Source organism: Tenrec ecaudatus, chromosome 1 (assembly GCF_050624435.1).
Source record: "Tenrec ecaudatus isolate mTenEca1 chromosome 1, mTenEca1.hap1, whole genome shotgun sequence".
Classification (NCBI taxonomy): domain Eukaryota; kingdom Metazoa; phylum Chordata; class Mammalia; order Afrosoricida; family Tenrecidae; genus Tenrec; species Tenrec ecaudatus.
Genome location: NC_134530.1, coordinates 104,315,683 through 104,342,647, shown reverse-complemented (window position 1 = coordinate 104,342,647; position 26,965 = coordinate 104,315,683). Strand labels below are relative to the sequence as shown.

General features: G+C 39.0%; 1 protein-coding gene across 1 annotated transcript; it reads right to left on the bottom strand.

Annotated features, from left to right (window-relative positions):
* Positions 1 to 1,954: 1,954 nt before the first annotated feature.
* Positions 1,955 to 26,965, bottom strand: LHX8 (LIM homeobox 8). Its single transcript, XM_075540087.1, has 8 exons — positions 26,891 to 26,965; positions 26,406 to 26,567; positions 22,430 to 22,551; positions 20,234 to 20,454; positions 19,622 to 19,725; positions 14,767 to 14,862; positions 8,522 to 8,705; positions 1,955 to 2,602 (listed from the first exon to the last, which is right to left on the bottom strand). Exons 1-8 carry the CDS (start codon positions 26,963 to 26,965, stop codon positions 2,526 to 2,528), a joined length of 1,041 nt encoding a protein of 346 aa, XP_075396202.1. The 3' UTR covers positions 1,955 to 2,525.

The following is a 26,965-nucleotide window of genomic DNA, read 5'->3' as shown; positions in this document are numbered from 1 at the left end:
AGAAAGGCCTCAGGCTTGAATTGGACACTTCACTTGTATTACAAAGGCTCCCTGCACCGCTCACCGTTCCTAAACACGAAGAGGGAACTGCCAGTAACCCAGGTCTTTGATGCCCAACAATAACAAGTTTTCTTCCTCCAATCCTTAAATTGTCTATGGAGTCACACTCTCGTTTCAAGCGATGTGTACTGTCCACATGCTTACACTGAACACCACAAGCCTGGAAATGGTTCACTTCTTGAAGTCTTAACTCATAAAATCCAACGTCCACTAAGAGAAAGAGAACACAGCTATATGTCTGTGTCATCTACTTTTGTTTTAAGTATGGGCATACCTCAGAGATATCACAGGTTCCCTTCCTGTCTACTGCCAGAGAGTGAACATCACAGTAAAGCAAATATTATTCATTTGCTGGCTTCCTAGTGCTTATGAAAATTATGTTTGCAGTACAGTGAAGTCTATTAAGTGTGCAATAGCATTAGCAAAAGTATGAAATATGGTGAAGATTACCTAAACGTGGGAGAGAACAAAGTGCTGTTGGAAAAACGGTGCCAATAGATTTGTTCCACACAGGGTTGACACGGACCTTCAATTTGTAAAAAATAGAGTGTCTGCCAAGCACAATACGAGATATGCCTGTACTTTCACATCTACCTCCTTTCACTACCAATAGTAAAAATTTTATATGTGATACGTATAAATTTCATTTTGACAGCTCTGAATCTGTCACAAAAGCTCTACTTCAACTTTGGACATAGTTTTCTGGAATTGAAAGGGTAATAATGTGGCTTGGATGTTGAGCCCAGGAAAAAAAGAAGGCAGAGAGGGGAATGAATGCTCACATCAGACACCGCCTGTGTTAAAGGATGCCAGTCATATCTCACTGGGAAATGCTGTAAGCTGCTAGCAGTGCAGAGCTTGGCCAGACTACACGAACTTCCTTCAGCACCTGGAAAAGGTAAAGGTGACCTCACCACTTCATGCCTGGGACAGGAAGACCCACTGATTGGCATCAATCTCACAAGATCAGATAAAGTGCCTGTTGGCAAAAGTCATTGTTTTTGTTCAAAGGGATCCTTACTGGAGGAACAGGTTAAAAAACTTTATAAGAATTAAAATATTCTCCTTTCCCCCGCAATAGTGAAAAATGGGTTTGCTGCTTCTGACTTGAGGCAAATAGTAAGTTACTTATAGCCAAGTGATTGCTTTCTGGTTGCATTTATGATTACTAAAATAGTATTACAAATATTCTATTATTATTTCCAATCCTCAGCCATATGTTAATCTGCTAAGTTAAACTAAGATTCTTAAAAAATTTTTCCATCACCTTTTTCCCTGTAACTAGCACATGAAAGGGTAGAACTGAGCATTGATCAAGTACCTTAAATTCAAAACTTAATGAAGGCGCTATTGGTCACTTTTGTAACAGTCCACAGTCCACTGCTACGTAAGCTCAAGTGCCGAAGTTTAAGTTTCAGCTCTTAGCAGCAAATTGCGAAAGGGTGTTCACCAGGAAGAAAAAGACGGTCCTGCTCTCGGACCATCTTCATAAGCCCCAATATACTGCTAAGTTCTCCTTTTTCTTTTGTGAAGCAACACATTCTTAGAGCCCATGTTTCATTTCTGGTTTGGGATTCCCCAAGGGTCATTTTGGACGCTGTTCTTTCACATCAATTTTATTTGCTATTCTTAAGAGGTATTTGCCAAATCAATGTTTTTCTGTAGTGTGTGCAATCAACTACATGTCAGTTTCCTATTAAAATGCAGCACTGACAACACCATTTAAGACAAGGTGACTTGTTTTTTCCTTAAGAGTTGTTCTTTTTTAATTGACTGACTGTTGAAAACCCCAAAAAAGGCAACTTGGTTGAAACTTTCACAAGAATGGAAAATGTTTAATAAACTTAGAATGGTAGGCTTATTAAACACTATAGTGTTATTTACAACCATAACATATAAACCACAAACACAAGAATGTGTTTGTATGGCATGCTACAACAGAAGCTTTATTCAGTTCATTCAGAAAACATTGGCAAAATAAATTTCAATTGCAAATTCACAGATACAAGCCTCAAAGTATAAAGTTGTATATAACAAAAAATACAGGTAATATTTTATAACAATAACTTACAGGTACAAACTAATGATAAACTACAATTTCACAAAGGATTGTAAACATTTTGCACACTTGTCAGTCCTTTCTTTTAGGCAAAGTGCTCTCTTCTGATGACAAATAAATTAACAGATACACTAGAGTGAACTATTTCCAGACAATACAAAAAAAATTTTGATTAGTTTTCTTCTTGTAAACATAAATTTTACCAAAGAACAAAACAAACCAACAAAAAGAATCAATAAAAGTGTCTTGCAGGCCAACTATAGATACATACCTGGGCAGCAAAGTGATGTTGAGAATGCTTTGAGTGTTAAATAAAAAATTAACATTAATAATCTTTCAATGATATTTTATACATAACAGATGACAAGTTTATTTCCTTAGTCATCTCTATCCCTGAATAAAGGAATTAGGTGTGACTTATGGGCAGTTGTGTCATTGAATGGGGCAACAGGGGCTGGAGTCCAAGAGTTGTTGGTGAATGAGCTACAAAACAGAAAGAAATTCGTAGATCAGCTTTGGAGGGCAGTGGCAGTAAAATTTAAAACAAACAAAAACAAACCAAGGTGATCTGCTTTCTTTACTCTTCATAGCGGAGGGCACCCTGCTACCCTCCTCCTTCCACGGACTTCAGCAGGAGCAGGAACTACTCCAACACAATGAATATGGCATTAGTAAACAGGAACCCATAAGTATTGTTTCCCTCAAACGTTTGCGACCAGTTTACTGTGCTCCATCCATACCCCATTCACTGCACTTGACTCCAGCACTGTACACACAAGCTTGGTCTACAGAGATGTTCTTAGCTTTAACATGACGGTGTATGCACAGGATGAATCCCCAAGTTCCCCTATATTAATACCCGATTGCCTCCTCCCTCAAAAGACTACCAGAATCCAGTTGACTCAGAAAGCACTGTAGTCTTTCATGTGAACACACACAAGTTTTAATGCTACCTTAAGTACATGGTGACAATGGTACGTAACCAAACTTAAGTGTCTGCTTCAAACCAACTCTCCTTCTCAGGAGAGCACAAAAGTAGACAAAATTTAAATCTTAAAATCTACTTGAAGGCAATAACAACAATAATCAATAAGCATGGTAAAAATTTGCAAGGTCAAGTCCCAGAAGAGGAAAGAAAATGAGACTACTTTTGCCCCTAAGGTGAGTCCCTGCCAGTTTCAAAGGAAAAAGGAGTGCCTTCGAGCCTGAAACATTTGGCAGGGTTTTCAGGAGTTGAGACGGTGGTGGATGTTTGGGCAGAGGGTAAAAACATCAGAGGTCACTTACAAAGAGAAGCCCTGGGATACCACCCCGGCTTCGATCTGAGACCGCAAAGGGCTCAATCCAGGATGTTCAAGAGAAACACCGCAGTCTGTTATCCTCGTGAGAGTTGGTCTCTGACTGGATTCAACTCGGCTTCCCCTAGCTGAAATTCCTACCAGAGCAAAATTAAATCTTTCTGGTAGATGTCATCCAAAGCCTCAAATTATTTCTACTTTTCCTTACCCAACAATGGCAATAAAAAACATACACCTGTACACATACACACATCAGGCAAATAAAAGGCCATGATTTGAGAGAAAACAGAAGGAAACAACTAAAGAGAATAGATCAAACCCACAAGAGATTTAATATCTGAATTATCACACATGAACTCTGATAAAACTATAATTAATACAATAATAATTTAGTTAAGGAACACCAATGACAAGACAAATAATTCAGGATAGGGCTAAAGATTAGAAAAAATTGTAAGATAGAAATTCTAAAATTGAAGAATGCAGTAAGTAAAGTGAACAGCTCAGTAGGCAAGTTTAACCGCAGATAACATGTAGAGAAAGAGAGTCCTGAGCTAGAAGATAAGTCGAAAGAAAGAACTTAAACTGAAGCATATGAGGAGAAAAGGCTGGAAAAGAGTTTCAGAGACGGTAGATACTGGTGAAAGATAACCTATATGTGATTGCAGTCTGGGAAGGCAAGGAAATAATAAACAATATTTGAAAAGAAAAAAGTTAAAACTTTTCCCTATTAAAAGATATCAAACTATAAAAGTTCTAAACATCCAAAACCAAAGAGAAACGTTAGGTGGAAATGAAATATTGACTTTGAGAAGATCAAAGTCAAAGTCAGCACCAAGTCAGTTCAGTAGTTTACCCATGTGCCAAACAACACTGTCATGGTGGCCACAAGATCGTGCAGTCACAATGAACATATTGAAAGAAAATGACTGCCAACCTAGGAGACCCCATCCCAAAAAACAATGATTTACAACTTAAAAGTAAAATGGAAAAAGAAAAGATACCTCTCAAAAATACTCATTGCCACTGAGTCAATGCTGGCTCATAGTGACCCTATATGACAAGGTAGAACTGCCCTCTAAGCTTCCGAGGCTGTAACTCAGATAAGATCAGCATTTTAAAAATTCAGAAGAGTAAAAAAAAAAACCTTAATACTATGTGCATGATATTAAAGGCAATAACAAAATGATGTTTCCATACAAATTAATCGATAGATTTAATGCAATGGATTACATCAAGATCTCAGCATTCACTTTTTTTCTCTCTCTCCTCACACATTCCCTCTCTCATATCCTTCCTTCCTCTTTTCCTTCCTTCTTGGTGGGCTGGAAAAACTTATGGAAATGCAAATGTACAAAAATAGACAATGTTGTCTGGAATATGAGAACATTAGGAAGACTTATACTATTGGATATTAAAATTTTAAGATTGAGTATAATTAAAAGTTAGGTATTTCTATAAGGATAATAAGTAAATGGACCGATAGAATAGAATCAAGGGTACAGGAATTTACACACACATACATACATATGAGGGGGGTACCTCCTACCTACACACACACACACACACACACAAATGGATAAAACTCTTCTGGGGGGGAGCTCTCATAGTATGCATTTTCCCCGCTAGGTGAGCATCTAACAACTCCCTCTGAGTTAGTGCACCAAGTGGCGTCGCCTAGGAAGGTTCTCTCTGGTCAGTTAATTTTTTTACAAAAGCAGTTTGACTCCAACCTGATTTTTTAAGAGAACAGTGTGCAGCTGTGAAATTTTGTTTCTTGCTGGGTGAAAATGCCATAGAAAATGTTGTGATGTTGAACAGTTTTCCAGGTTAGCACTATGGGGAAAACTCAAGTATAAGAATGGTTTTCTCATTTCAAAAAAGATGAAATGTCTACTGATGACATGACCACAAAATCCATACACTTGTGCATGAAGACTGATGATGGACCACTGAAAAGATAGGGAAGTTGTCTGGACTCTCTTGGAACTCGGTTTAGTGAATTTTAACAAAAGATTTGGAACATGAAGGGTCACTGTGAAATTTGTGCCTTGGGTTCTGCCCAACCAGGAAGTTGAGCGAGTAGAAACATTCCTTGGTTTGAAAAAACAGCTCCAAAGTAACCCAGACTTTTTCCAAGGTCATTACTGGTGACGAGACATGGTGCTATTCCTGAGTCCCAATAGCAAACATCAATCAAGCCAATGGAAGATGCCATCGCCACCCCGCCTCCAAAAAGCTTGTAAAGTGAAATCACTGAGACATTGCTCATTTGTTTTTTTCATGTGAGTGGGGTAGTGCAGATTGAGTTAATTCCACCAAGTCAGATTGTCAATCAAGCTTTCTATTTAAAGGTTCTGATAAGATTGTGTAACAGCGTGCAACAAAAAAGGCCTGATTTGTGGCAGACAAGGGACTGATTTTGCCACCATGACAATGCACCTGCTCACACAGCCATATCAGTGCACCAGTTTTTGGCAAAAAAACAGCATGTCTCTCTTGCTCCACACACCAAACTCACCTGACTTCACTCCATGCGACTTCTTTTTGTTTCAGCAAATGAAGGGGGACATGAAAGAACAGCGATTTGATGACATAGAAAAGGCAAAGAAAATACGAGGGAGATGATGCCAGCCATCCAAGCAGATGAGTTTGAAAAATGTTTCCAAGGATAGAATCACAGATTTGATAAATATATTAAGTTTAATGGAGAGTATTGTGAAGGTGATAAGGTTTTTTTGTTTAAAAAAAAGGAGGGGGAAATTAAATACATGGTTTTGAAAAATATGTCAGCTTTTGGGTACCTCCTTGTACACTTAATTCATGACAACTATGGCATTTAGAGAAGCTTGAAAGTGGTATCTTAGCCACCAAAAGATGCCTTACTTCCTACTTCATATCACACACAAAATTCAATTTCAGGAGGACTTAAGTTTAACGTCAAGGGTACAGCAAAATTCCTAAAAGACAACAAATATAAAGGGGCTTCAAATTGTCATGGAAAAATTTAACATAAATATACTGGAGTTTTCCATGAGCTTTTGAACCCTGACATATAGCCAACAGAATGCTTACTCATACGCATAATAGATCAACTCAAAGAAATACAGTATGGAAGGAAGGAAGGAAGGGACATCTCTGCTAATAGATCATCAAGCAACAAACATGAGTAGGTGTTTCACCAGGGAGGTTTTAAATGCATGTGAAAATGCTCAACACCTCAAGTGAAAATACTGTCATGAGAAACTGCGCTAGACAGCCATCAAATTGGCGAAAGTTAGACTATACCAAGTGTTGGCAACTGTGTGAAGCACCATGAAGTATCATCATATTCTTCTGGCTAATCACTATGCAATATATACTGAAAACACTGATGAAGAACAAAGGCTACAGTCTTCTATATTAATTACACCTCAATGAAAAGAAAACACAAAAGTCTTCACAACTATACTAATAGTAACATCATGATACAACAGAAAGTGTGATGTTATCAAGGACTTGATTTTACTTGGACCCATGATCAAAGGCCCCAACAGCAGCAATCAGGAAATAAAAAGATGCCCTACTGTTGGCAAATCTGATGCCAAACACCCTTCCAGTGTTAAATCGCGTGGATTTCACCGTGAGTACTAGAGTGCACCTGAGTGAAGCCACGGTATTTTTAATTTGCATGTACAGGCTAGATAATTAACAAGGAATACCAAAGAATATGTAACTGATGCCTTCAAAGTGTGGTGTTGGTGAAGAATATTGAATATACATAGACCGCCCAAAGAATGAGCAAATCTATATTGGAAGAAGTACAAGCCAAAATGCTCCTGAGAAGTGAGGATGCTAAGACTTGCCTTGGGTACTTAGGAGGAGAGCCAAGTTTCTGGAAAATGACAAGTACCTTGGTAAAACAGGGACAGTAAAAATGAGGAAGACCTTAGATGAGAAGAATTGATACAGTGGCGGTAACAATGGACTAGAATGTAGCAGTGGTAATGATGGCAACGGAGTAGACAGTGTCATATTCAATTGGCTCTAGGACTGCTAGGAGCTAGGACTCATTTGACAGCACCGAACTACAACAACTCCAGTTGAGCATGTGACCTATGTTCTACTTCCAGATATGTACCAAAGAGAAATGTACACGAACATGCCCCGAAGGCACGTGTGCTGACGTCCATAGCAGCACATTCATCAACACCGTATGTGGAGATAATGTATACATCAAACAGAAACTGGGTTAATCATGGTATGTTGCTACCGCAGAATTTTATACAACAATGAAAACAAAATACAGAAGAATCTCGAAAGCTGTGTCTTCTAAAGAAGCAAAATACAAGACTATTTGCCCTTCTTTAAGGTTCAATTTATTTCAAAGCTAGAAGCAGGAACACTTAAGACATAGCTTTAGTAATCAGAATAATGTTTCTTTTTGAGAAAAAAAGGGCAATGATTAAAATAATGAAATCCAACTATGTGTCCACCTAATTGTCTACATTTAAAAATCAGACCCCCACCAAAAAAAGTTTAATAAAAATATAAAGTCAGACCCCACCAAGTACTAATGAGTACCTGGAACACCTTTTGTCTGGGGATGGCGGGTACTTACTCTGGCAGAAGCAATAGGGCTCAAAGGGGGTTTCTTCATGTTAAACATGCTCTACTTCTTCATCCAGGCAGTATTTACATGCATATGTTCAGTGCACCAATGCATCCAGCTATACACTTACTAGGCATGCACTGTTCTATAGGTGGGTGTGTTTTGCTTCAACAAAAAAAAGTTTACCAAACCTCAATAAAGCAAGGAAGGTTCAGAGTATACAGTGACTATTGTCTTTGATCTTAAGAAAATAAATATTTTATCAGGTAACAAGGGAAAAAAAGTGTAAGTCAAACGCTAAGTCTTTGTTGTACTTTAGCTTAGAAGTCAATGTGAGACTTCTCCCTTAACATGCTGTCTCAGGTACACATATGCTTAGGCAGTCACCATTGCATCCTCACACATTACTTTTCAGCTACTACTGAGGCAAAATTTTGAAATGCACATCCTATCAGTAACCTAGTATTAAGAGTTAATCTGTTTGGGGTTGCTGTTAAATGCTGGGGTACCTACCATCCATGTAACTGTGCAGCGCAGTTAGCATGGTCCCGTCCTGGGGCACGTAGGCAGAATAAGCCATTTCTTCTAGTATGGGTGGAGACAGCCTGGAGGGTGGGACTGCTGTGACTGGGGCCGAGGAGGAGTGGTTAGGACTGACGTGTTTCTTGTGGCGTGCTCTACAATTTTGAAACCACACCTGAGGGGGGAAAGCAACGCAGATATGTCACATATCAATTTATCAATCAGCTTAGAAGCACATTACCAACTCAATTTTAAAATGACAGGTAACCTCAATTACTCCAAAGCAGATGCACAGTATAAATCAAAACTAAATTCTTTAAAAGTTCTGCAGACAGAAAAAAAGCATCTTAGTCCAAATGACAGAGGCCTTTTTTTTTTGGGTTGAGTAAATAAAAACTCTGCTGTTGACTTGAAAACTCCATCTCTACCGAAAAGCCGGTTGCCACTGCTTCCAGAGGGGGCAGAGGTCAAGAATTCCTGGGAAAGTATGCTTGGTTTTACTATGGGAATTTGGACAAAAAGGAAAATTGGAAGGGGTTGGGGGTAAGGAATCCTTTTAATCAGAACTTTTAAATAATCTACTAAGTAGATTCTTAGACACCTGCTGGACTTACTCCAACTTCTGACTCAAATGACTAAAATCCCTACTGTGAACTTAAAGCTATCTACTGAACCTCTTGATTCAGTTATTCCAGTCACATTTTTAACCTACTGAGCTCAATTTCTCTTGGTGAATACTTGGGCTATCCCTAAAGATGCATATTAAGGTCAAGCCTATCATAAGGGGTGGTGGGGACCCACAATAATACCAAAGTAGAATAAAATCTAAGCACATCCAATGTTGAGACAGTTCACAAAACATAAAGTGCTAACCAGCTGGTTGTCCATCATACTAAAGAAATAAAGGAAGCATATTCAGGGCAAATGAGGTTTTCCTTCCAGGTGCGGGGAAGGCTAGCCTGGCCATATGCGTCCAGTGGCTAACATGCCTCTATCTGAATGGCTTGCTATCACACAATCCTGGAGCCCCTGGGTGGCGCCAATGGTCAAGCACTCAACTCTAAGCCAAAGGTTGGTGATTCCAGCCCATGGAGGAGTGTCTCAGAAAACATGCCCTTTGACCTGCTCCCAAAAGTAGTTCTGAAAGTCCATGGAGCAGCTCGACTACAACAGATAAAGAGAAAGTTTCTCACAATTAAGGTGCAGTGTCCTTTTATTTGCTATGACTCCAAGTTACTCTGTCCTGAGGAGAGGGAAATTGAAGGATACAAACTTTACAGACTTTAGGACAAGAATGTTTTGGAATCAGGGGAGAAAATCAAGTATATGCCGGGGCATCGGTCTTTTTCCAGAGCTGATGGGTAGTTATTTGGTGGCACAGGGAATACAAACTGATTAAAGTGGGATGGAAGGAAGGATTTTAAAGCACACTCTGTCCATTGGGCTGGGAAATAAAAGGCTGGCAAAATGTAAGGGCCTAGGACAAAAAAAAACCCAATACATTATCCACTCATAAATTAGAGGGAGCGTGTATTCCTGAGCAGGTGTCTGAAAGGTAGGAGACAAGGGTGTTTCAGGGCGAGCCTCATGCATACCACAAGGAAAAGGAGTGGCAGCCACAGCCTCTTCCCTGATCCTATGGGGAGTCCGGCTCATTGATAATTCTACACACCATCTCTAGCGAAACCTGTGTCCACAGACTCTGAACAACAGGTGTCGCTGCTGTCATCAGACCCACCCAGCAAAATGGACACGCTCGTACAGACTACCGTTTGTAAGGAGGGAGTACACAACCACAGAACCCCGTCTCACTTCACACACACACACACACACACACACACACACACACACACACACACACACACACGGCACGGTCCTCCCCAGGGTTTGTAAAAGTCTCCTGTTGTCTCCAATAAATTGTATAGTGAATGGAATCTACCTGATAGCTTAAACATAATTTTAAATCTCATCTTTTGATTAAATTAAAAAAGAATGCCAGACCACAGAAATAAAACACAAAGAATGTGTGACATAAACAGTCAAAATACCTAATCAAGCAAACAGAAGTTGGTAAACACAGCATCATGTAACCTACTGCTAAAATTGCTGGAGCCCACACATTATGGGTGGAGGCAGAAAAAAATCAAAAACAAAAAAACCACTTTTGATCTGAGTGCTACACAGCTCCAGGATTCAAATATATGTCCACTTGACTTTTATCACTTTAATTTTCCTATTTTAAAAATCAATACAGTATTTAAATTTCCTTTTGACAACACATTTACATTTTTTTGAAGTCCCATATCATAACTATATATGCTGAAAAGAGACCATGAAGCTATTTTGCCAAGACTAATTTATAACATAAATCCCTTAGAGTCCAGACAAATAATCAAGTAAAACAATGTAGTGTGTGAAAAAGATGAAATTTTAAATTCTTGGGATACCAGGACTTAGTGAGTGATTTAGGGGAAAATGGCTAATTCTAGAGGGAAAACAAGAATAGTTCCTATTTCATATGTAATGAAAACTCAATTCCACATAATTAAAGTTTTGATGTAAGCATTTAGAGTCATAAGTATTTAAGGAAACACTGTAATACTTTCTAAATGGAATAGCTGTATAACAAAGACAATAACTGCTAAAGAAAAGATTAAGAAACTAGAATATATAAAATATAAAAATTCTATATGAAAGAAATTGATAACCATGCAGGCTTAACATGATAGGATTAAACATCCAAAGAAGTTTAAACATCCATAATAAAAACCAGTGAGTTGGAATGACGTAACCCAGTAGTAAAATAGGCTAAAGATGTATAACTTTTAAAATAACAAAATGTGAAAGACACTTGTACACTGTTCACTGGAGCAACACTCACAATAACCAAAAGGTAAAAGAGTTTAAACATCTGTCAACTAGGTAGGGAGCTCCAAAGAGGTCATGGAAAATCTCCATTATCTTTCCTTTCCATTTTCCATGAACTCTTAAAAAAACCCTCATACAAAAGAAACAACAGTGAAAACTTTGTACGATAATATTATTCAAGATTTTTGTTTGCTGTAGAAAAAGCAACTCTCATATGCAGCTACTGTTGCAATAAATATTAACTTTCTGGAGTGCAGTTTTTTTTACAAAGCATTAGAAGTTATAAAACTGTTTTATTTTTTGACTCAAGAATCCCAGTTCAATAAATGTATCCTAAGGTAACAAGTGGACAAAGGAACAGTATATATGCACACATATGTGTAAGTATATGTGTGTTATTGTGTATCATCAAGTCAATTCCAACTTATAGTGACCTGTATGACTAGCGATGTCCAGAGTGTTTCCAAAGCTTTAATCTTTATAGCAGCATATTGGTAGGCCTTTCCTCCCCCAGAACTACTGGTAGTTTCAAACTATGGACATTTGGTTAGCCCCCAACTATTAACCATTGTACACTAGAGTGTCATATCTGAACACACACAATGTTGCTTACTGTAGTATTTATGACAAAGTGAAAAATTGGAAACCAAACTGTACTTTTCTCAATAAATACAATAATAAAATGATGAAATGGTATTTTCAGTAAAGAGTGGGGACAGAGGATACCTTTTAGTTCTCTAAGGTACACAACTGATAATTCACATTTCTAAAAGGATACATGAACAGTGATTGTATCCTGGTACAGAATATTAAAATAAAATTGCCCATCTTTGTATACTTTGGTTTCACCATGGAATATAACAAAATGCTGTCTGGACTAGCACCCTCTCCCATAATCAGTTTGGGATCAAGCATTTGTGATCCACAAAAAAAATATTTACAGCTCCAGGAAGAGGAAGCTTCACTTCCAGGAATAGGGAATTCCCTCCCTCCAATGGTAGCCTGTAACATTCTTGTAGCCTTTTGTACAGAAAAATCCTTCACCCTCTGTAAAATCTGTCTTTTCCTACATTCTTTCCCACAGTCCTGATCCTGTTCTCTGTAAGACAACCCTTCATACCTCAAACATACTTCTTTCTACATAAAATCCCTGGTACTGTAAACAGTTATGCTCTCAAATGTCAATCTAAAAGATGGTGGCGTGAAACCCGACAGCAGCTCCTGAGAAGAAAGGGAGAACGTCCATACAGATTCCAGCCCAAGAAACCTATGGGGCAGTTCGACTCTGTGGCATGGAATCACCGTCAGCACCCCACACCAACAACTCCACATGTACCAGCCCTGCTCTGAGGAGCTTCTAGCCTTCTTTTCTCTAATAACTATCCCTGGTGCCTTTAATATCAGCACCTGGCTTCTGAATCTTTTACAGTTTGGGTTGACTTTCTTAAAAGTGTTAGCCTTTTTGAAATAAACACAATACCGTGCACATTTGAGGTGCTAGCTGGTAGGCCTCATCCCCTCAGAGAGCCTCTTCACAAGTGCAGTCAACCTAAACCTCTGGTATGCTGGCTCTTCTGAAGAGTGGCACTGCAACCAGATCTGACCACCGTCACTTAGAATAGACAGTTTTAACAGTGATGGTGAGCTTAGTGGAGAGCAAACACTCATCCCTGTGTGGGACAAATGAACCAGCCTGGCTGCTAACCTAAAGGATGGAGGTCTGAGCTCAGCCAGAGGGACTGGGGAAAAGGCCTGGAGACCTATTTACAGAAGATCAGCTATTGGAATTCTGATGGAGAACTCTGCTGTGTCATACACGCAGTCTCTATGTGTTGGAATCAATTCTACAGCAACTGTGCTGGTGCCTTCCACCAAATTCAAGAATTACCTGAAACAATGTAGAGGTTTACCATTGGCTCCCACTGGATTTAATCTTGCTAGTTAGGATTACTTGTTTTTGTTCCTTAAGTTTTTTAAGCCTGGAGTATCATTTAATTATTTTCCATGTCCCTAAGCCAGGTGTCCTCAAACTATGGCCCGTGGGCCACATGCAGCCTGTCGAAGACATTTTTCTGGCCCACTGGGTGTTTTTGCTCCGTTTTTTTTTAACTTCAAAACAGGGTATGTGCAAATGTGCATAGGAATTTGTTCACAGTTTTGGTTTTTTTTAAAACTACAGTCCATTCCTCCAACGAGTCTAAGGGAGTGAGCTGGCCCCCTGTTTAAAAAAGTTTGAGGACCCCTGCCCGTAGCTCTAACATTTTGATTCAGTTGGCTACTTCCTTCTGAAAGCAATGCCCTCCCCCTTCAGCAATATTTGCGCACCAGACCCATTCTTCGGTTCTGGTTACCCTGTGTCCAAGTCACCTAGCATCTCTTACCTTGCTTTCTCTCATTCTTTACATTTTGCTGTTTATGCTCTCCTTGTAAGACTCTCATCCAATGTCATAGCTTTAGCCCTCTCTGCCTAAGTCTTCTTCATTTCAAACAGCTGCTTTCACGCCAAACTGCCAACCCATAATTAATGATATGATTAACAGAGCTCAAAGAAAAGTTACTCCCCAACTACCAAACCAGTGTTTCCACACTCCCATTAATGGCACCATTTCCAATAAACCTTCTCTAACTCCTGATTCATAATGTTTGTTCTTAAGTTGCTCTTTTATTTGACTGTAGCATCCCGCACCATCAGTTTGCAGCCAAACTTCTTGAACTAATTTTAGAATCAACACCCCACCCTTAAGCCTCTTTTTAAAAATTACTATTTGCCTGGGAGCCTAATTTACCTGTCTACCTCTATCTAGCCCCTCCCAATTCCAGTCCTGCCTATGTATGGTCTCTATATCTTTATTCTGAAATCATGGCTTTTCCTGTGTAAAAATGGATTCTGTATTCACTGGCCTTTCCAAGGTACAATCTAACCATTTCATCTTCCATCATTTCGAATATAAATCCTCTATTCTAATAATCTACTCTAACTCATCCTTACCTAACTTTGTTCATTATCACTCCATCTATGTAAATTATTTAAGATCACCTTTGTCATCCCCCCCCCCCACACAGAGAGAGAGACTCACATACTGACTCACTGATATAAAGGTATAAATAACACTCACTAAAAATGATGCATGGTTTGGAAATATAGTTGACTTTTTTAGTCTAAGGATCTCGAGGTTGATGGACTGATTAGAATGAAGTAGTATGTGCACAGGGTCCAAGAAAGCCACATAAAAGATTTACACTGTGCAGAAAGCGGAAATGGAAAGCTCATTTTTGATATTTCTTCACGAAGAAAAACAGTGCATACTCATAAAGACCTAGAATGAGGACTTTCAGTACTCCTGTTGGGTGACCTTTAAAATACGCACCTGTATCACACGTCTGCTCAAGCCCGTCCTTTCTGCCAGTTTCTGGAGGGTCTGGGCATCTGGGTTGTTGTCCTGAGCAAACTGTGCCTGCATAACCTAGTTCAGGAAACACAGGCAGTAAATAGCCACAAATAAGGATCTGCATTTTGAAGACGCAAGAGAAGAACAAGCACAAAAGGGACACCTGTACTTTATTACTTGAATATTAAGAGGGTATGTATAAATGACGAGATGCATTATTTTATACATTTAAACACAGATTACTAATGCTTTGTTTTTTTAATTACACTCTTCTACATAAAAGCTTCTCTCAATTATGGTATTAAAAATATGTTCACCTTCCTTCCATCCTTATAACTCATGAATGAGATGCTTAAGTTGGGTTAGTCCTACTTGCTATCCTTATCCTCATGAAAAAATTCTAGCATAAGAATGCTTAATAAAGTATAAAAAGCATATTTCTAACCTTCGTGGACCAAACGAGGCTCAGGGCCCCTAATTCAAGCCCATAGTATAAACTTTATTAGCCTTCAAATAGTATACCTCTCAGCAGACAGATTCTACTTTATTGTAAGGACTGTCGCTGCTTGAGCATTTGCTGCATAAAAGAAGTATGTAGGTTCCTAAACAGAGACAGCCATCAGCCCACTGAGTAGGAATTCCCAATGCAGCTTCCAAGCAATTTGTACATTGAAAAAGATCACAGGTGATTCTGATGTGATCTTTCGGTATGACACACTACGCTAAATGCTGTGAGACACTGATACGTGGGGGGAAGAAATGATTGAGTCTCAATTTCCTGGGAGAAAGGTATAATCATCCCAATGTTTGCTACTTATAAGGCAAAGCCAAGTGAGAGCACAGGAAGTAGGGATTGGGAAGTATCATTAAAAGCAAAGAGCTTTGGCCTCCCTCAGAAAGAGAATTATGAGAATCAAGGACACTTGAGCTTTTTTCTTGAAAACGGATCAAGGGGGAAAGTATAATACAGTGTAAAGAATGGATGATATAGAATGAGGGGAAGAGAGTCCTGCATCTGACTCTGCTCACCTACAGCCTCGTGTGCATGTGTGCGGGGGGCTGGGCTGGGCTGGGCTGGGGTGATGGGGGAGGGAGCTAACCTACATAAAGACCCTAATGCCACTGGCCTTGACCCCTTTCCATGAGGGAAACTGAGCTCTCCACTAGGCTCCCCATATAACACAAGAGGACTTCGAAGAGTTGGTGAGAAAATTCCATTAGCCTTCAGTTCCATTTTCCATACATTCCGGAAGCCTCGCATACTGACTTCCATGGGCACTTGCCACGGGGTAATAAAATCACAGTACTTTGAAAATCTAGCTCTGCAGAGCAAAAGGTGAGTTCTTTGAGGTTACAGGGAACATGTTAGTTTTTATATCCCTAGGAGTTAACTACTCCCTTTCCCATCACATCGTGTGCACTTAAGAGTTTGTGCGAGAGGAAACTTTGAGAGCGTGCAGGAAACTGTGAAGACAGCGTGGAGAAAATAAACTGTATTGTCCTTAGGAGCCTTATTATGTTTACAAATTACCGTATATTCTCATGTTTAAGCCGAGTTTTTCAGGACATTTTAAACGCAGTTTTGTGGTAAAATTAGGTGTCTCGGCTGATAGTCAGGTCGGCTTATACTTGAGTGCATACGGCATGTATTTTTTCAGCCAAATTCTCGCTCGTGATTCTTTTAGATTAAGGTATTCCTGGCATCCTATCCAGCGGCATCATGGCTACACAGTCACTGTTAACAGTCTAAGGATTTTTTATTTTGAAATAATCAGGATCCGCTTGAAAGTTTATAATCTCACTAAGTGCACGTTTTCCTTTCTTTCCCACTCCCAACGTGCTGCTGTTCTGATGTCAGCTATGAAGCGGGTTGTATTCATGTGTAACTGAGCGTGTGCCATTCCAGAAAGTAAAAGACTGAACAGGTTGGGGATTTGTGTAGGGTCATTAATAGTGGAAACAGAAACAGCATGCTTTTCACCAAGGCATTTCAAATTCACAAGTTTAATAATGGAGCGAAATCAGTTAGTAATGCAACTTTCCATTGAGGAATAAAAGGAAAACCTAAACATTCATTGTCCTGAATTGGGTACAATGAAAGGAACGTAGCTGTGCTACTGATCTTCCTTTAATTCATGCTAGGGTTTGGTCTCACGCACAGAGCAAAAAAAAAATGTTGGGGGGGGGTCTTTAAATTGAACTATTCCTCAGTTACTAACTAGTGCTGATGAAACCACTCCATTCCTTTCTGGGTCCTGCAAACGACATTATAACTCAATGAGTGAACTTCTGCAGACAGTTGTCATGATGAGACCAGAAGGTCTACCTGCATTGTCAAGAGCCTACATGAAAGCAGCTGACCAACTCGCTCTGAAAGTCAATCAAAGCATTTGCTAACTTTGGCATGCTTAACATAGTAACACTGAGCAAAGACATCCCGACTGCAGTAAGGAAACCACAATATTCATGGAAACATCTTAAATATCATTTCTGCAACGGAAGACAATATTTGGAATATTTTCCCACCACATCCCGTGAGTCTTAAAATATTCTCTCTTCTCAGATTTGTAAAGGAGGATTTGGGGAAATTATTTTATTTATTCTCTCATTTTAACTCTCCTTCTTAGATGTACCCAATCATGGACAGTCTTGACTTATTTAGTGTTCACCTACAGTATTTTATTATTTTGCTGAAATCAAGTATTACTTGAATATATTCAGTTTTCAGGCAAGACACTTTGACAATGACCTACACTGCCTGATTTATGAAAGGGCCTGGCAAAACATATGCAGTGTTTGTAAGCACTAGAGCAACTCTAGGAATCTAAATTATGAAGCATTGTTTGAGGACTGTCTTCTTTGTTTCAGTCGTTGCCATCATAACAGATGCTAATGACTATTTAATAAATGATGTCTTGAAAGCATATCACTTCTTGATTTCTGTTCTCAAAATCTATGATTCTGACAAACATTTCTTAAAACTTATGACTCAGATCACATTTTCACACATTAATCCAAGGTTCAAATATCTGGTGCATGTTCACAATTAAAAACAGTAAGTTATCTACAAGATTCAGAATCTACTCTTTGTTTTAGCAGCTGCTGATCTTAGTGGAGTTTTTCTCAAGCTCAGTTCTAACGTGATGTATTGGGGAGACCGGACAAAACGAGAAGACCGTGAAATTAGAGAACTGGGGAAGCAAGATCCAGATTTCTTCGCACTCATTCACTTGGTGCCCTGACTTGAGATGGCAGCTCTCAAACCTCTTGGATGGGACTAACCTACGTCAAAAATTGTTGCGAGTTAAAGGAGATCGTTCAGATAAAACACTTGGCATATGACTTATCACACAAAGACCTCAACAAATATAATTCCTTTTTATTTAACTAGTATCTTTAATATCTTGCTTCATGAGATCGCATATCTACCTGAAGTGGTATCAAAAGTTCCTATTGTAATTTTAATAAAGTTCCCTCCAAGGTTTTCACCACTGTATAATTATAGAAATACCTTTATGGAGACAATCGGCATAAAATGCACTTATAGCAGGAATTATATTTTAACCCAGACTCCTTGTAGCTATTAGATACTTTGCCTGATCTTCCTCCTGCACTCCTGTCTCCTGACTGAGGGCTTTCTATAATCTTCATTAGAATGCTCTGAAACATCTTCAAAAACCAGGTCCAAACAAAGCTAAATCTTTAAACTGCCAATCATTCCCCTATTGTACTTTATACCTATCGACTCTATTTATTGCCAGATTACTTCCCAATATTTGTGTGATGTCAATGGTTTATCCCTAATCAAATTTAAAGTAAAAATTCTCTCTTGAAACACTTTTATTGTATCACCTTAAATACCAACAGACCTAATACAAAATGTAGTTTTTCAAAAAGTTACATTAATCTACCTGTTAACATTGTGTAACTATTCGGTATTAAAATGGATACTATGTATAAGCACCCAGCAGTGCCTGGTATGTGGTAGGTGCTCAATAAATGTTACTTTACCTTAACATAAAACAAATACCTCAGCCACATTAATCTTTTAGAAAACGTGATTTCGTTATCTGAAAAAATGCCAGAAAGAATCATTATATGTGTAGACGTAAAAAATAAAACAAGGACTAATTACTTAACTATTTTCTTGACAATTTCTATAAATTGGATTTATGACAACCAGAGTTATGTTTAGAGCAGCTATACTGAAAATAATCCCTTTCTTTTCAGGAGACAAATTTAACTTTTAACATCAGAATTATGAAATTATTCCCTGTATCCCTTTAGAAAACAAGAAAGGGCCAATTCTGTTGGAGACGACCAGCAGATGCTTGTTCAAGCTGAAGTATATTAAATTATTTCCTACTCAGAAAACATACTAGTTTGCCCATTAAAAGCCTGGTCATGGTTTGGTTAAAACATCAACACATCAGTGTTCCCTAAGCCCACATACAGTATTTTTTTCTTTAATATTCTCAAAACACCTTATCTTCTGTACAGTGGTATGTAGTAATATAACAGCGTGGGTTAAACTGATTTTATTGGGAAATCAGAACAGATTAACATTTTGTTTCCACTTTAATGTTGATATCAACAGACCTCAAGAAACAAAGCTTGAAAGACTAGTTTATAGTATGACTCTGGAATCATTGATAAACATTTTGGGGCAGTAAGTATATTTCCATACATCCATCAAATCAGTGTTCACAAAAAGCACAATTAACTTTTAGAAAACAAATTCTTTTAGGTATGATGGAGAATGATGAGGGGTTTTTTCATTATTATTTTATTGTGGTGAGGAGGGGCCTCCAAAATCATAAATTTTCATGTCTACCTGGAGCTGATCTGCTGTAAAACTGGTCCGAGCTCTTTTTGCTGGTTTTGGATGATTAGCATCTTGCTCTGTGAGGAGGGCACCTTCCACACTAATCCCATTACCTGCATTTAAAAAGCACAAGATTCATGTTGATAACTCAAAAGGGTCCATGTGGAGTCCGTGAGAACAGGTTTCTTGTATTTTTCAGCTTAGTGTGAAACTGTATATATATTCTGGGCTGCAAAACCCCATGATTTAAATTTTAAAACAAAGCACAAATATCCTATGGGAACAACATTTCATATGTTTAGTCAAAAGAGCAACACGTTAGACGTATATATGTAAAGCCCACCCATAGAACGATAAATACAAGGAAACAACTGATCACATAAAGAAAAGCAGAGCCCTAATTCCAGGCTGCTCCTCAGAATGGAGCATAAGGCTAATACACACAGCCCAGCTTTCCACGTATATGCAGACAGGGATCCTCACCAACGGTCACATCTCGGTAATAAAGTTTACCACCATTACACGTGGAAAAACATAATGCATTAAGGTAGCCATGGGGGAAAAGGAGTCTTTATTCCTGCTTTCACTAAAGACTTACAGGCATTTGAAGTATAGACTCACCATTTTCCACTTCTCTTTTTAAATTATCCAACATGCAGTCATAATGAACTCTGCAGAGCACTTTCTCTTCCACCAGAGCAAACTCCTCTCCTGTGGAAAGCTGCCGTTTACAGGAAAAACAGGCAAAGCACGCCAGGTGATACACATTCCCTTTGGCCCTCCGGACCCAGTCAGTAGAATGGATGTGCCTCCCACATCGCGAGCAGCGAGTGCCATACCGTCTACAGGAAAATGGAAGGACAGGAAGCCAATCTTTTCACGCTGACTGAGACAGTCATCATCAAAGATTATCTAACAATTATGGTGCTCATTAGATCGACCTATTTTTTGTAACTTGAAAATGAAGCAGGGTCTGATTCTTCTTCTATAGGTCAATATGGGGAGTGATTAAGACATGACTGGGCCACAGTGAAAAGTTGTTTTAGAAAAGCAAATCTTCATTGTTACCCTAAGGAAGACTGGATGGTGTGCTCTTAAAATAAATGGAATATGAGATTCATATCCCTCCAGTTTTATCAAAGACTATATTTATAAATTTAGAGGTATTCCAGATACAAAATAGACACACCTGTACAAAAACAAACCAACTAAAACAAGATTTCAGAAATAACTTCTTAAAGCTGAGTATTAAATATATGTTAGATACAGAAACACACATGCATATATAAACATTTAAAACTAAAATTATCCAACAATGAGGACGATATTAGTTCTTTCCCCTAATGGTTGAAGAAGGAACGCTCAGAATTACTTCCTTTGGTTGAAGAGGTGACAGCATTGCTACCCACAGCAAGAGAGAAATGCAAACCTCTCTTTAAGTATACGGACCTTAAAATGTACATTATTCGTAACCTAAAGCCAGACTAGATGGTAAATCCTGTTTTCCCCTCTCCCAGTCTAAGTCAATGCTCGTACTAGAGCTGCAGGCATAGCCAGACATACCCAGATCTACTAAGATTATTACATGTGCTTATGTCTATCCACGTTTAGAGTTCACATATTTTGTTATTCTAAAAAGTTGAATCCTAATAATAAACTTCAGAATATAACAAAATATGAAGCAACATAAAATTTATAAAGGACTAGATTTTTAATAAATGTTTTAAAACTAAACCTTTCAGAAAGATTTAACTGTTTATAAAAATTAAGATTAGTGTATCTTAAATGAGAAGAGGCAAATTATTATATAGTTAAAGAACAGTAAGACAAATTAACAAGAACTATGCTTTCAGTAATTATAAAATTCTGTGACTTTACAAAAAAATGGACTCTGGATTTAATGAAATGCTTCAAAAATAACTTGGCAAGTTTATTCAATTCAATAACTAAACTCTCTGAAATCATTTTTTGAAATGGAGAATAACAAACAGAATTACTTTTACAAACTTCATTATGTTTTATTAATTTATATATTTCACAATAAGTGGTTTTTGTTTGTTTGGAAGTGAAATAAAGAAAAAATATATACAGTAGTTTTTAAAAGTCATGGGAAGACTGTTTTCAATTTCTAGACAGCTGTCATGAAAGCCTAAATGATATCCTACATGAAATTTCACATTTTAACAATTATGGCACAGAGAATATGTTACATTTAAAAATCAGATACAAATATAACCTCACAAAACAAAGATAAAAAAACAGACCAAAAAAGATTTCTAGGTGGAATAATTAGACTTGGTATATTCGTGACATTGGTTTTTCAGTCCCCAAACCACTGGCATTTTACAGATGTACAAACAGGGATAATTCAATATTGAAAGTTGGTAAAAGCTTAGGAAAATCTTGATATATCCCCCCTCAATTATTTCGTGTTACCATGGCCTACCAAAAAGGGGATTTTATCACAGTAAGTCATCTTGTATTTTCTACTTTGTACTTAGGCAGGGCAAAAAAGCAAAACAAAACAATGCTCCCTTGTAAAAAAAAATACCTAGAACTTTCATTCCCAAAATATAAATACTACTTCATATTAATTTTAGCAAACAGAATCCTAAAGTTTACAGGTAAACATGTTACTTTTGTTATCATAAAAACCTCAAAGAAATATGAAAGCCTCATTTTCAAATCTATATATGAAAACTGAACTTCAATAAATAAAATTATAAAAGAGAGCCCACTTACAAAATTCTCTCTGCACCTCTTTGGGATGAATTACTCCGAGGGTCTATTTTATGATTAAGTAATTTCATAGTGTACCTGAAATAATCAAGTTTGCAGAAAATGTCTTTGTCTTTAATGTAACAGCTGGTGTGTCTTCCTAAGGAGGTTCTGCAGACACTGCAGGAGAGACATCGAACATGCCAGCACAGGTCGTTCACCTATGAAAGGGTGAGAAGCCATGGTCTTACCACACTTATGGACAGCATTCATTGGGTTTGTGGATTAAGCAATTTAAAAATTGATCCCTTAATATTTTAACACAGGCTCTGAATGCTTTCATCCAAAAGGCACATTTACATACTATGCATCTGGATAAATTCTCTTTCAGATCCTCAACCACAAAATCACAATAGCATATTCAACACTTCAATTTTATTTTTTATTCCTTGGAGGAATTTGGATTATTTATTCTCTTCTTAAACGGAACCTCCATGAAGCTAGGGAAATATGGATCCCATATACAGGGTTTTCCTTTCTTTCTCTCTTTCACCAAATGCTTTGCACAATGCTAAGGCAGGGAAGCCACACACCTTCTCAGTCTTTTTCTTGGCAATCCTGCTGTAAACTGTAGCCAAAGTTGAGAGAGAGTGAAAAGGGTGGAGAGGCAGCTTTGTAACAGGAACTCTTACCCTTATAAAAGCCATGCAACCATTTCCCTCATGAATTAAAAATTCCTAGGGTAAATTATAAAAATGGGAGAAACCCTGGTGCCATGTAACACTAAATAACTGCACAGAAACAGAGGCATCTTCAAAGGAGTCAAGTATTATTTAAGCTGATTAGGGGTGCTGGTGTGGGGGAGGAGGGAGGGAAACTTAATTATAAATGATTTAAAAGAGGTATCCAACCATTATTGTCTGTTTATATCCAGTAGTAAGGTACAAAATGGTGTTTGATAAATCACAGTGATTTATACTTTCTAAATAAGAACAAATCATGGAGCAAAGCAATAATTGCCCTCACCTTAAATTAGTGCTTCTGTACTGAAAGTACAACTCAAGCCTTTAAGAATGAAGGTGCGACTTACAGTGAACTGGCCTACAACACAGGTGCTTTTGCTGCAAGAACTGCCAACTAGATTTGTATCCAACTAAATTATGTGGCACATCAACGATGCAAAAACACTTGTTACACTCTACAAATTAAACATATGTTCAAACTAGAAAAACAAGGATTGTAAAATATGGTCTCTGTTACACTATTACATAGAAAGAATAACTCCTCAAGGATTCTCATTACCATTACTACTCTCCACAAGTTTTTCTGTGGTTTGAAATATAAAGGTTACTTGCAGAAGCTGGAAAAAAAGTTTCATTTTCTATCCTAATTATAGATGTGCTCATAGTACTAATATAAACTTCTAAGTTTTTATGTTTTAGTCAAAGTGTTACACGCTCACTTATAGAAGAGAGAAAAGAAATACATTTTTTCACTCTGAGAAAACTAGAAAAATATTGAACATATGAAAATGCTTGTTTTGGAAATAATCTATTTTGTTCTATTTTTCTGAAGAGCCTGATTGTAATAATGTTTTAAATCTCAGGTTTTTTTTTTTAAAGATTCCACTTTTTAGGACCTTCTGCATTTTTATCTAAGTTATATGGTTTCTTTCCAGCAGGGTCAGATTCAGGCTTCAGGGAAGAGTCATGTCATCTCTCTAGCTGTCTGCGCAAGTCAGACCTAATGTCTGGTTTGCCATCTTTCCTCAAAGTATATTTTGCACACACACACACACACAAGTGTCCCTTTGTCTCTGGCAAGGAGAAAAGTGTGGTGAAAAGTGAAGATCCTGGATGGCATCAACCTCCCTAATAATTGATATTGACTCATTAAGTATAAGCCTAAGTATCTGACTAGGACCCAGCCAGAAAAACAAAACAAAAAAGAACAAACAGCAGTGCACTGGAATATTGAGGGTGTGGTAATTATGTCTAATTCATCTCATACTTTTTCATTCTAACTCCATTTTATTGCCTATATGAATAGATCATCAAATATAATATTGATTCTAGGTCAAACATTTTTTAAACCAGTGACTAAAGTTGAATTTAAACATATCTGGAAGAATATTAAAAAAACAACTACCAATTTAGAGTTCCTATGCAATCATATGTCAAACTCTAATAAGAACTAAGACACTAGTATGTATAAGAGATGGTCGATTAAGATTGTATGTACAGGGGTTTAGGGAAACATGCCAGTACTGTTACAAAGAAGATTTCATATAGCTCACATATTTTATAAAATATAAACATATATGGAATATTTAATATCAAAAAATGAACACTAGAAACTACATTATCCATTTCAGAGGAAGTGTTGAGTCATTTAGTCATAACCTTTTTTAGCCTTCCTGCTTTGTAGATCCATTAGAATAATTCTTCAGAGACTAAACGAATGACCGAGGGTGTGCCCCAAAATCAAGAAGCTAGCATAGATCTAAAAAATAGTTTTAAAAGATCCAAAAAGTTCAGATCTATAAACACTGAAGATGAAATCTTAAGAATGAAAATTTAAAGAGAAAGTCATTAACTTGATAATTTTTCAGAATTAATTAACTAAACCATGTCTAATGTTTTTATTAACACTTCTTTCAGAGGTTTATCTGGGCTATATCTGTACAGACATTTCAATGTTATACGGAAAGCATTTGCCTTATACTTTCAGATAGAAACTTACAGGAACTCAACTTCCTGTTGGAAACTCAACACTCTACATAACACATCTTGAAAATCTGAGTGCAGGGGCATAGAGAGTAAACTGGCTTGCTACGAATTTCGATGTCCAAGAGATAATTATTTTAAATGGTGGTTTTCAAGAACTGGCTGAAGTTGAAAACCCCCACATTAGGTTTAAGACATATGAGAGCATGGTCCTGACTACAATGACATGAGTAACTGTGCCCTAAGAATTTCTCTTCCTAAACTCCTCCAGGATATTTTATGGGAAACGTAAAACAGTCAAATCTCAAGCCACTTGAAGCACTTCATCTCAAGCTTCCACATCCCCACCCCCTCCAACTTCACCTTAATGTCTCTTAGTTCCCCAGCACTGCAGATGACAACAGGATCCCTGGTGGTGCCATTGTGAAATTAGGGGCTGGCGACCCTAGGTCTGGGTAGAGTGAGGTGGGCTTCTAACCTACCGGTCAGCTATGTCCCACAACAATGTTTTTGCTTTGAAGATGACCTTTAAAAAGAGCATTTTAGTGGTGATGTATTAAACCTTAAGATGAGCAGGACGGCTTTTTTGGTGTGTTTGTTAAATTGAATGTAACCCCATAAACTTTCACTTTCAGAGGAGCCTCAAAACTGCGCATATACCAAAATCCACTCACTGCCAGGGAGTCCATTCCAACTCCTAAGGACCTCACAGGAAAGAGAAGGGATCCCTAGGGGTTCTGGGATTGTAAGTCTTCAAGGGCTCCACAGCCTCATCTTTCCCCCAGAGGGCAGCTGGTGGGTGTGAACTGCAGACTTTGAAGATAACAGCACAACACTTAACTTACAGGGCCACCAAGCCTCCTTGTAAACAGGAATACGCCTATGATTTTAGCAAATAACCAGAGAAAGTATTTTAAGGCACTTGATAGTGCTCTGGCCAAAGAAGAGCCCGCAAGGGGAGATCAGTTAAACCTAACACACCACCTGGAGCTTTTAGAAGCAAGCAGGAGCTTGGGTACTATTGTGGGTGGGTGGAATAGTGCGGCGAAGCAACGGCTTTAATAAATAATCCTTGTTTTGGAAAGCAGGAATGTCTTTCCGACTTCCGTTTCCCTGCCAGTGCCTGAATCCAACGCACATGCCCCAGAAATAAGCACAAGAGAACAAGGTGCGTGGGCTACACGGAGGGTGCGGTGCATGCGGAAGGGAGGTCTGCAGAATTGCTTCTCCCAGCGTTCCCACCTCGCGGGTTGCCCTGGGCAGGGCAGTTGGCAGGCGCCAGAACTCGCGTGGAAAGAGACAAAAAAGAAACTCTTGGCCTCGCCCGCTCGCCCGCGGGCCCGCCCTACCTTGAGAAGGTATTTGTCCACGATCTCCAGGCCGCAGCTGTGGCACACACACTTGCCGGGGGGGCAGCCGGAGCCCGAGGCCATGGACCGGGGCGACGACGACGGGGACAGCGGGGCCGAGGAGGAGCTCGAGTCCTCGTCCCCCGCTCCCTCCGGGCTCACCTGCAGGAGGCCACACGAAGCGGTCGCAGGCGGGTTCAGACCTCTTTCCCTCCGCAGCCCCCCGCCCCCGCGGGCGCCCCCCTGCTCCTCCAGGCTCCCTCCCGCGGGTCCAGGCTCTGCGCCGCCGACCCCTGACCCCCAAGACCTCGAGGGCCGCCCGGCCCGGCCCTGCCCGCCGCGCCGTCCAGCTCCGCTCCTCTGCCCGCCCCGCCGCTCCGGCCCCGCCCCGGGCCCTCCTCCCTCCGGGCTCCCATCCCGCCCTCCGCCCGCGCCCCCGGAGCCCTGGCCCTCGGCTCTGCGCCCCAGGGCCCCTCCCTACTCACCAGTCCCCCGTCCCCGGCGCCCTTCCGAGTCCTCCCGGGCGCCAGGGCTGCCTTGCGCCCGCACTCCTCCGACAT

Excerpts from the sequence above, each read along its gene's own strand:
- LHX8 (XM_075540087.1), bottom strand. The coding sequence starts at position 26,965 with ATGTCGGAGGAGTGCGGGCGCAAGGCAGCCCTGGCGCCCGGGAGGACT. Across the intron at positions 22,552-26,405 it reads TGGACAAATACCTTCTCAAG|GTGAACGACCTGTGCTGGCA; the intron begins GTAGGGCGGGCC and ends ACCCTTTCATAG. Across the intron at positions 2,603-8,521 it reads GCTGCACAGTTACATGGATG|CTCATTCACCAACAACTCTT; the intron begins GTAGGTACCCCA and ends TCTGTTTTGTAG.